The sequence below is a fragment of the Talpa europaea genome, assembly GCF_964194135.1.
Source record: "Talpa europaea genome assembly, chromosome: 2".
Lineage (NCBI taxonomy): Eukaryota > Metazoa > Chordata > Mammalia > Eulipotyphla > Talpidae > Talpa > Talpa europaea.
The window spans coordinates 42412026-42424170 of NC_140068.1; the positions used below are offsets into that span (position 1 = coordinate 42412026).

Here is a 12145-nt window from a genome sequence, read left to right on the forward strand (position 1 = left end):
GTACTGTTTATGGGCAGTATCAATTGATAGTATCAAAATTTTTTTGTAACTTTGAAATTCTGGAAAAAAACAAAAATAGAAGACAATCAACTGAGTGAGCCATATTACTCACTTTTATTTTATATTACCTACTTTGTTTTCAGTGGCAGACTTGTAGCTGATTCTTGCTGAATCATCTAACTAGCTGAATAATTCCAGTCAAGACATATTCTCTCTGTACCTTAATTTCCTTTTTGAGAACATGGGGATGAAATACCAACTTCCTTTAATTCCCACATATAAACGCCAACGCTGCTTACCTCGTTTATGTCACTCAAGGTAAGTAAGTGGTTTAATTTACACTTTTAATACACTAGCTAATTTCTGAAGTAGAAAGTTAAGTTTGTATCCAAGTTTTATTTTAATTGCTTCAATACTTCAAGGTAATATGAAATTTCCAAAAATTTAACCATATTTACCCATAATCAATTGCATCACCAAAGTTGAATATAGATATTTACACCTATCTCTCACCAAATAAACAGAATTAGTTTCAATTTTTCTGCTTGCCAGCAAAAATTCACATAAGGAATTGTTAATATTAAAATTAACATAAAAACTATCAATGTTTCAATTATAAGAGCTTCAATTATAGAAGCTCAAATAGTAAGCTGGTTATTTAAATAACATGCATAATAAATTTGAAAAACACACAAACCCTTTCCAAATATTTTAAATATCCCTGAAGTAACAGAATTTGGTAACAGCTATAACATCAGCATTTGTTAGTAATTCACCCATTGCTCATGGTCTGCACACAAGATTGTCTATAGTGTTTGGGAAGCAATTCTGTGTAATCAACTGACGAAATGATCAAACTGCAAAAGAAGAGCAGATGGGTGACCTTGACATTATAGGCCTTTGAGCAGAATGGACCAGGCTCTAATCTCGCATATGTGGAAAATGTTGCTCATGTGCAAATTTGATTGTATTAGTACATGACTCCTCAATTAAAAACATGAGTCTTTTCATTAAATCTTCATGACTCTGTAAGGTGTGTACTGCCATTTATATTTTGCAGATGAAAAAAATGAGACTTAGAAAGAATAAGTAACTAGCCCAATGTCACACAACTGCAAAGATTCCAACTCTAGTCTGCCTGACCCTAAGGCCCATGCTACAGGGAGGGTGGCCTGTTAAAATGCCTCAGGTGAAGAGCTCATTTTTTTTATAAAATATATCTTTTTTTTAAAGATTTATTTATTTTTATACAAAAACTGGGGTACAGGCCAAAGGTGTGGGAGGGTGAGAGGATTCACCAGAGACAGAGTGGGGAACAGAACAGGCAGATGGGCCGAAGTACACTGCTGAGGAAAGTAGAGAGCGAAACAGGGGAGGTCTGCCCCGCTATGTGGTTATGTCCCTGGCCAGCTGGAAATTGAACTGGTGCTGCAGAGGCTGCAGATAGCTTCACAGTGCTGTGCTCAACCCACTGTGCCACCGAGGAGGCCCAAGAGCTCATGTCTTAAGAGCACATTAGTACCCATGTAGCTTTCATCAAAATAACTTAGAAAAGGGCCTCCCCGTTGGCGCAGTGGTTGAGCGCTGGGCTGCAAAGCTGTCTGCAGCTTCTGTAGCGCCGGTTTGATCCCCGGCCACGGGGCAGGGGTCCCACATGGCGTGCAGACCTCTCCTGCCATGCCCACTGCTCCCCTCAGCAGTTTTGTCAGTCTTCCTGTTCTGGTCCTGACTCTGGTGAATTCTCTCACCCTCCCATGCTTCTGACTGTACCCAGTGCTTGTATAAATAAATAAATAAACAAACAAACAAACAAACAAACAAACAAACAAATAAATAAATAAATCTTTAAAAAAAAAAAAAAACCTTAGAAAACCCAAACTGAGTGGCTGGGTGATAGCAGGGAGAGCAGCCTCTGTAGTCACCGAACTTTTTTCCTGTCTTTATCATTGTCGCTGAGAGTTGGTTGTGCTCCTGGAGGAAAGGACATCAGAATTCCAAAGTGATGCTGCTAGATGTAATACTTGAAAAATCAGGGTGATTCTAAAATTGAGTTCTTGAGAGCTCACATTTATAGGAAGGACTCAAAAGTTATATTAATGGTCTGCTTTAGTGGAGCCACAGCTTATGTTCAATGATGAAGTTCTGATACTTTATATTATAGGGAAATGCAAAACACCAATGTTAAACAGAATTTCCCAAATCTAGTATCAGGACATTAAATCAACATTATCCAGTATCAGCTACATTAAATTTCTCGTGGCAAACACATAGTTAAAACAGCAACTTTAGCCTAGGTGATCATATCTCAGAAAGAAAAAAGAGCTCCTATTTAAAATAACAACAAATCTAAGTTAACAGATTAGGAAGCAAAATACCTTCTTCTTGTTGGTAAAAGTCTCATGGTATTTTTGTGATGCAAATAAAAATCTGTTGGGAGTTCCCAGAGATGAGGTTTTCCTTCAGTGGGATGGAAAACTCCCAGGAAGAGATTAATGGAATCTTGTCTATCAGCATCTAAAAAGCAAAAATATGTATTTCAGAAATTCTATTTCTGACATATACAACTGGGGAGAATATTCTCCCAGGAGAATCAGGGCACAACTGTGATTTCATAGACCACACCTCTGAAAACAGGAGTCTATTTCAAAAGTCATATATAAACAAAATGTAAAACAGTTACCAATCTCTCCAGTAGAATTGAAATCCAGCTTTATCAGTTTTCCATTTTGCTCCATACCTCTCATAATACAGTGACAAGTATGGTAAATATAAACTTTTTGAATCTTAAACACTTAAAAATCTATAAGAAATGACATAATACTTTATTGACTTTATTTTTAGACTGAAAATGCATTCTCACCATATGTTAGCTTATCTGAAACAAAAACATCTTCATTTTATTGCGAAGGTGAGGAAAGACTTCAGAGATAAATAAAATGACCCAGTTCTTATCCATATTCTGTTACACAACACTGAACAAGCTGGTTTGCGAAATTGCCACTTTTAATCCTTGAAAGATATTCTGTTTCTTTAGCAGGACAATATTTACAATGATTTCTGTTCCTCTCAGTTGTGGGCCTGGCCCATTAGCTTCTATGCTTGATAATGAAGACAGAGAGGGCCCAGGAACAACACTCTATCTATCTTGCTGCTCCAAAATGACCTTTTGAAACTATACCACAAGCTAATAAAACTATGTATATGTTGTATTTCCTCTTCCTTTTCCTAATTATAATACAAATGGTGGTCAGCCCTGCATGGTCTCACCCTTAGCATGTGCACTGTCCCCTTCCTAGCAGCCTTCATTGTCTCCCTTCAGTTACTCCTTTTCAGTCCTGTCTCAGAACCTGGCATAATCAAGTTTGGGGCAGCCAGCCACAGTATCAATAATAACCTCTTTCTGAAAATGAGCATCAAACTGAAAAGATAGCACAGTAGAAATGTCTGCTTTTGAAACAAGGTAACATTATCATAAAATCAATTTTCTTCCAACAGCTATGGTGAACATAGATACATTTGAAATTAGTAATGTAGCTCTCATTGGGCTATGTTGTCATTTCAGCAAAAGCAATGAATGAAATAAGATACATTTGATGTGTATTCCAGCTATTAGTATTTTGACAGGAAGCATTCTATTAAAATAGCTCTTACCTTTTGGGCTAAAAGTTATATAAAAGGGATATGTTTATATGCCAAATTACTTGGGTCTTTTTTTTTGCCATTCGTTGAGAGAAAACATCAAGTATTAAATGATGCAGACATTACTGCCCCAATTTGCATCCTCTTTACACAATACAAAAGTAAACATACTGCTTTTATAGTAATTAGATTATGCTTCTTGAACAGCTTTAATGGCACTTAATAATTCATTCTATTCAGTGCCTCAAAATATCTTAATTCTATCTAGAGGAGCTTTCCATTTTTCAGTGATATTTTCAAGGAGTTTCTTTCATCCTTTAAGCCTAATAGTAGCTTCCTTCAATTTTTAGCAAGTATGATAAAATGTAAGATGTGAGAAATACAAGTAAATAAAGGATATTTCTCTAAAGGATCATAGTGAAGATTTCTTAAATGTATTGCTGTGTTATAACTTAAAATATATTTGTGGTGTTTGTGGTCACTTAGTATGTCATCTACAAGATAACCCTAATGATCCTAAAGATCTCTTCCTGGCTACTTTTGACCACAAATAAGGCAATCAATGACCCCCAGGAAGACAGTGGTACTTTGGATATGAACAAGGGCTTAAAATAGGTGAGAGAACTTGTAGCCAGCGAGAGAGCAAAATAATTACTTCTTTTTGCATTCAATCATGCTTTAAAGGAGAAAGGAATACACAGCATTCAAAAGCCATTTAAACAATTAAATAATACCAGTGTTATTTTATGCATTGTATTTAAATAAATCAGACTTGAACATAGCAATTTTTAATTAGCAAAAAAAAATTACTTTTGGAACTAAAATATTTGCTATTGGGCCTCCCAATGGTGCAGGGGTTAAAGTTTCATTGCTATCAATGTAGCACCAGCCACTGCAGGATGAGTTCGATCCCCTGCCAGGGAGTGAACCCATTTGTTGCAGCAGACCTCTCCTGTCTTGCCCACTGCTCCCCACAGCAGTGTATTTCAGTAGATCCACCTGTTCTGCTCCCCACTCTGTCTTTAGTGAATCCTTTCACCCCTGTACCTGTGGCCTACACTCCAGCTCTTGTATGTGAATCTTTAAAAAAAAAAAAACAAGATATTTACTATTATAATATTAAATTAAGTTTGTGATAAAGTGGCTAATGGAAAGAACCATTATTCAATAAATAATATTGGAAACTATGGTGAGAAATTGGTTTCCTAACTGATACTATACATTGAAAGAAATACCAACTAAATGTAAGGAAGACAAAGATCAATATACCCTAAAAAAAAAAAAAGAGGGAGAGAGAGAAAAACAGGTAATTTTGAAAAGAATTATAAAAAATGAATATGCAAATGTTTAACTTTATTATCAAACAAATAAATTAATGTTTAATAAACAATGGTAGATTAAAGTATACCATTTTCTACTTATTACACTGAGAAATGCTGAGAAAGCATTAACTACTATACCTTTCTGTAAGGCAATCTGAATCTATATGCTTTTTAAAATCTGAAAATATGTAACTCCCTCACCTAGTAAATATACTTCCAAAATTTTCATAAGATCAAAGATATGCAAAAAAGATGTATATTCCAAGATGTTTGCTTAAAAGGAATGTAAATACACAGTCATAACAAATAACTAAATGATGATGCTTCTAAAGGCTACTAATAATCATGTTATAGAAGGATTTTCAAGGTCCTAAGTATTACTTACATTATCTATAAGGGCATAACTTACATTATTTATAGATTATATATATAATCTATCAATTATATGTATAGTGAAACTAGAAGGATCATGTTCTCCTAAATATAAACAAGTGGCTATCTCTCTCTGGTAGGTGACGATTATATGATTGATTTGCAAGCTAGTATGTACTTTCTAAAGTTAACACATATCAATTTCATAATTGGGGGAAAAAAGGATCATTCATCCTTTCATCCAAGAATCTCCTATGTCTCACATTGGAGATACAGTAGTATGCAAGACAGACTCTGGCTCTCGTGGGGCTTACATTCCACAGTGGGAGACAAAAATATATACAAATAAATAATGAATGAGGTACTGTCAGAGGGTGTAAGTTTTATATAAAACAGACTGCTATGAGAGAGATGAGGGAGGAGAGGGCCCTTTGGGTAGTCAGGGAAGGCAGAAGAGGCTGAGGTGTCTGAGGATATAGCATTTGAACTGTAAGGATGAGAAGGAGGTGTTCTGAAGGCTGTGCCCAAGCAGAAGGATTGGCAAAGGTCTGAAGGGGAACAAGCTGGGAAGCTCCAGAAACAAAAAGAAGGCCAGCAAGGCTGGAGGGCAATGAGCAAGGGAAAATGTAGTATCAGGAACAAATGGGCCAGATCACACAAAGTTTTATCAGTTGGGGCAATGTGTCTTATTCCATGTGCAGCGGGAAATCCTGGAAAAGTTTTAAAGAAAGGAGCAATGTGATTTTATTTGAGCATTGAAATGATTACCATGGCTGCTATAAAAAGCAAGAGTGAAACCAGACAGATGACTAAGAAGTTACTGCAGTGTTCAGTTACTGCAGTGTTGGCACCAGTATAGGAGCAAAAAGGATGAAAAACAGCAGAAAGGGTTGAATATATTTTGGAGATAGAGTCAAGAAAATTGGCTTGAGAGATGGGATAAAGAAAATATAGGAGTCAAGGATAATTTCTGGATTTCTGAATTGAGCAATGGTGTTGATGTGGAAAATACAAGTAGAGAAACAGATTTGAGATAGTTCAAGAGTTTCTGTCTCAGAAATAAGTTTGAGATATCTGTAATAGGAAGAAATCTGGTCCCCATGATCTCTGCTTCCTCATGTCATACCCATGAAGTCTGTAACACATGGCAAAAGGCACTTTGAAGATGTAATGGAAGTTACTAATCATTGCCTTCAAGATAGACAAATTGTCCTGTATTAGATAAGTGGGCCCAGGTTAGTCACATGGATTCTTCCCTGTAGAAAGGGAAGACAGAGATGCATATAATCTCAGGGGGAAGCAGAAGGAATAGGATTCAGAGCACAGAGAAGGGTTTGCACTAAGAGGGCACAGCACTCCAACTATGGGGATATGATATAAGGTAGACTCTATGGGTGCAGATGAAGACAAGTATCACATTTGATGAAGAGGAGGAAGTTCATCCTCAGGGATTTATTTTTTCAGTGAAGTAAGAGCATGAACTGGGGATTGCTACAGGTTAAGGAGTGAGGACAGATATAAAATGGTCTTTGGGAAAACAGCAGAATGAATATACTGGGCAAATGTAGTAGGACTAAAGTGGTTTTGAGTGTCCTTTAGGGAACTGCAGTCAATTTAAACTGAGAATAATAGTTGCAATTTTTTCTTTTGCTCTATATTACTGATTTGGTGGCAAGATAGGTAAATAACTGGGTTTTAATCAGTTATTAATGTTATTTAAGATATTATTAAAAATAAAACATGTTTCCAATTGTCTTTGCTGTTACAAGGATGACCCTAGAAAGTTATTTTATTACTCTTAATAAAGTAAAGTGTGCCCAGCATGCTCCTCTGCAGGCCCCCCTGTATGTGGTAAGCAGAAAGGGAAAGGACCTGTCCCACTACCCCACAGCACTATCACGATGCTGGGTGATGCCACCTTGATGCTTTCTGTAACCACTGCTTTTTCACGTGGGGTGAGCTTTGAAGGCATTACCCATCTAGTTCTTTTTTTTTTTTTTTAATCTGTGGGGTTTTTTTTTATCTCTGAGAAGGCTGTAGTTTCCTACCATGCAAGCATACATATTCTGCATTTAATTTACTTGAGTGAACATATATTTAGGTAGAGAGAAAGATTGATAGGCAATCAACTACTATAGATATCCCATCTTTTTTCTTCTTATATTCATGAACTTCAGCAAGAAAATTTGAGCTTACCAAAAGGTAAATTAAAAAAAAAAATTAGAAAGAGCTTAACATGAAGCTTAAGGGAATTATAAAGCCTTCCTTAACATCATAAGGCTGTATATAGGTACCTAATCTTTCCTTGATGGTATCCTCCAAATTGACTATGTAGTCAGTTATGTTAGAAGCCAAAAGATGCTTGGCAGAGACAAGTTCTAGAGCATGCTAATATGTAAAGCTTCAGTTTTAAAAATGAGCCTAAAAGGGGATCTGCTGGGTTTTCCAATAACTTTAATCTGTCTAGATAAGCCAAAGATAAAATTCCGAAAAATCTAATTTCAAGTATCTTCCTGCACATTCCAGAGGCATAAGTTTTACAAAGTTATTTGAGTGCTTTAAAGAGAATGATTCTATAAATATATTATCATTATATAATATTCATTATAATTTAAAAATAAGCTGCACCTCAGTACACCATGCTTCTCAAATAGTCTGGGTTAGCCACATTATTCATAAAATAATTCTTTCACACTAGTTCCTTTTTCAGTGCCATATAATTTTACTTTAGCTTTCCATTAAGTACATGTTATTTTTCCATGACCATCCCCTTTTAGTAGTACTCCCTTCCTTTTAAATCACGTACAGTTACACACCCATTCCCTGTCCTCAAGTGTTATTAAAAACACATTACTTGGTCCTTAAGTGTCCATAATAACTACCATTACATGGGCAATGATCACATAAGGGCAGAAGAGTGGATGACCCTTTCCACCAAAGAAGTTTTAAACCTTTTCATGCTACACACACTCAAAAAGATATGTGCTTCTTGGCACATGGCTTATATACCACTGGTATAAGCTGAAGTGTGTCCGCCAAAAAGATATGTTGAAGTCTTAATCCCTGATACCTGTGAATATCATCTTCTCTGGAAACTGAGTCTTTGCAAGTATGACCAAGTTAAAATGCAGACACACTGGGGTAAGCTGGGCTGTAAATCTAATATGACTTGTATCCTTATAAATAGACAGGGACATATAGGGAAGAGAATGTTGAGAAGACACTGACACAGAGGGGAGGGGAGAGAATGTCACGGGACACCAGAGGTAGACATTAAAGTGCTACAGTTGGAAGCTGAGACTCAGCAGCAAACCATTAGAAGGTAAGAGGCAAGAAAGAGTCTTCCCTGGAGACTGCAGAGGGAACACAGTTCTGTCAACAGCAGGATGTCTGACTTTATCTCCCAGAACTTGGAGACAATAAATCTGTTAGTTAAAAATCACCAGCTTGTGGTATTTTGTTACTGAAGCCCCAGGAAACTAGTACAAAACAAAACATAACCAGAGAGAAAGCCATTAGAGAATAACTGCAAGGTGAGAGTTCACTCCAAACAATCTCTTTGCCAATCTTTTCTTCTCCATATTCTATGTGTTTTTTAAATCCTTGCTCTAGTTCTAGGGCCCAAAGCTCGTGGAATAGGTCACTGAACATTTCTTCATAAATTCTGTGCATGGGAACACGTTGGTCTGTGATATCTATTGTGTTGGAAACTCTATTAGCACAGAGGCAAGAAGTGCCATTTTAACAATCTGTTACTTTTAGTATTTGCAAGTCATAAAATAAGCAAAGAGTACAATTTAGTGATGATATACTATTCATGTCTAGTTAACATTTGAAAAAATAAATTATATTTCATTCTTAAACAATTGTCAAGACTAGGAGCTCCTTTTAAAAAATGATCCAGGGCCTCCCCGGTGGCGCAGCGGTTGAGTGCTGGGTTGTGAAGCTGCCCGCAGCCTCTGCAGCGCCGGTTCAATCCCCGGCTGCTCCCCGACCACCGGAGGAGGGTCCCACATAGCATGCAGACCTCTCCTGCCGCCCGCTGCTCCCCTCAGCAGTGTACTTCGGTCCTTCTGCCTGCTCTGCTCCCCTCTCTGACTCTGGTGAATTCTCTCACCCTCCCGCTCTTCTGACTGTACCCAGTGCTTGTATAAATAAATAAAGTAAATAAATAAATCTTTAAAAAAATAAAAAATAAAAAATGATCCAACACCCTCAAATGAATTAATCTATATATTGCAAACAGAAATAGAGAATGGAACATAAGCTAAGGAATCAAAGAATTTTACATTATATAAAATCTCCAATTATGAGTGCTGAGTCCATCGTGCTAGGAGTGGCAAAATGCAAAAGTGATCTATTTATTTTTTATTATGTTTATTGAGTAGTGTTGGTTTACAAAACTGTATATGTTTTAGGGGAGTAGGCATACACCTCACAGCACACCCACTGCCAGAGCCCCAAATCTTTCACCATAGTCCATTGGGGCCCTTCACCTCTCTGTTTCTACTCCCCACCCTCCCTTTCTGGTAGGCAGAGTTCTAAAAGTGCCTTATTTAAAATGCAAAAGCTTTTTATTTACTTACTGAACAAAAATACATTGAGCATCTTCTAAATGCCAGACTTTAACTTAAACTTTCTCAAATATTTAATTTTGATTTTAGTCATATAGCTAAAAAAAATAAGCATAAGAAGAATGCATATGCTGATAAGTCTTAGAAACACCTGTTATTTCAGAATTACCTGAGAAAGCATTGCTATAATATCGGGACAGGGTCTGCATGATGTCTTTTGAGTGCTGAGTCCATGGTGCTATCTTTCTGTAAGTTTTTACACGATGAACAAGCTGAGAACCACCATATTGCAGGGACAGGGTATCCCCATGATCTTCATAGAGTTCCTCAAATAACCTAAGCAAAATAAAAACCAGGATTAAAAAATTTTATCAGAAATATTACATATTTTTGTTGTTGTTGAACTTTTTGATTTTCTTACATTGTTCATTTTTGTACAATATTTGATTTCTCCCCTCAGAGGTAGTCCCCATAGATCTCCCTCTACCACATCACATGTGATCTGTTGCCATAGTCCCTTGTGCTCTTCCTTCCCTGTTCTGACCTCTCTCTTTCTCCCTCCACTGCTGGTATTACATATTATTTACTTAGTCACAAGCTCAAAACAAATCTTTTACTTTTATGAATTCCTCTGACTCTTTCAAATAGACACTTTCGAGGAGAATCCTCAACATCTTGAAGATAAATGCAATTGCATTCAACTTTATTGTGATATTCTAATAAGCAACAAGTCACAGAAGACACTAAAAAGGAAGCAGGGGGCACCAAAACCATAACCTGCCAGTGCCAAACCAAGCTGCTTCAACTGTGATTAAAGTCTCATGTATTCTGCAGCCCACCAGATCAATTTGCCTCCCATGACAGAATTTTCTGTTCTCTGAATTGCCTCTGAAAAAATGGTAATGCTCTTTTCACAGACAGATAATATTCTTTTTTAGAAATAAGTACATGTTTGGAATATATATTTCTTTGAGTGCCTGTTAAAGTTTTCAGTGCAGTTGTATCTATGGATCTGGCTATTTATAAGGTGACAGAGCCTTTATGACTATCACAGATGCCCAATAATACAGGATCATTGTAGTGTCAAGAAGCAGTATTTCATGCAATGTCATAAATCCAATGAGCAGTGAAGGAACCATAATCCCTAATGAAGAAACAATCTTTTTTATGTCTTACATTTTTAATTCAAAATACATGAAAGTACATTACTTTTATTTTTTTTATTTTTTTAAATTTTATTTTTATATTCCCATGTAATTACAACCAAAAGTACATTACTTTTAAAGGCAGAGTGGATTTTTTTTTAAAAACCCACTAGTTTAAATACTTTGCATTTACCTAAAGAACTTAATATTTATTGATAAGTAACACAAACAAAAACACCAAAAACCATGGCAACAACATGTAAGTCTATAAAAGAAATATTAATTAGAAAATTAATATGAATAACTTTAACAACATAAGTTTTGAGAGGCTAAAAGCAGAAATGAATTCATAAAAGTCCTTATTAGTTGTAAAGTTCACTTTTTTTAATTATCAGAATTCAAAGGGCAAAATATTAGGCTTACCTAACTGCATCTGTATCAAATTGTAGATTAGGTTTGTCAATCAATCCCAAGGAATACAGCTGGTAAGCCAGAGCACATTTCCCCACCATAAACTGTGCTGTGTTGGTGCGATCCAAACAGTCTACACAGTTGGTCCGAAGAACGCCAGTCTAAAGAGAAATACCTTAACTTTCATCCATTATTCAGTCACTAAACAATTCTCATACTCCTTTGATTTCTTTTTTTAAAAGATTTATTTATGTATGCTACAAGATCTGGGGCACAGGCCAGAGGTGGGGGTGAGAGGATTCACCAGAGACAGAGTGAGGAACAGAACAGGCAGACTGAGTGAAATACACTGCTGAGGGGAGCAGCAGGCGAGTCAGGAGAGGTCTGCTGTGCCATGTGGGTAGCTCCCTGGCTGGGGATCAAACTCATGCTGCAGTGGCTGTGGATAGCTTCATAGGTTGCATCTTAACCCCCTGTACCACCAGAGAGGCCCTACTTTAGATTTCTTATTAGAAGCTGAAGAAAGGCTGTAGGCAGGATATTACTCCTGAACAAATAATCAAGAACACTTTTCAAATTTAGAAAGATTATAGTTGCTACTTACCTAATATTACTCCAACACTATCAATATACCTGCTAGTATATATCTACATTTTTTCCATTTGTTTAACAAGAAAAAACA

The 12145-nt window shown here is 36.5% G+C and overlaps 1 protein-coding gene across 1 annotated transcript in view; it reads right to left on the bottom strand.

Moving 5' to 3' along the window:
* The window catches only part of FIG4 (FIG4 phosphoinositide 5-phosphatase), a gene marked incomplete at both ends in the record, with an annotated part of 117334 nt that overhangs the window by 63510 nt on the left and 41679 nt on the right, over window positions 1-12145 (bottom strand). The window contains 3 exons of the mRNA XM_084228860.1: window positions 2376-2514; window positions 10077-10243; window positions 11476-11624. Coding sequence (XP_084084986.1) covers window positions 2376-2514; window positions 10077-10243; window positions 11476-11624 — 455 coding nt within the window. The remainder of the gene's footprint in view (window positions 1-2375; window positions 2515-10076; window positions 10244-11475; window positions 11625-12145) is intronic.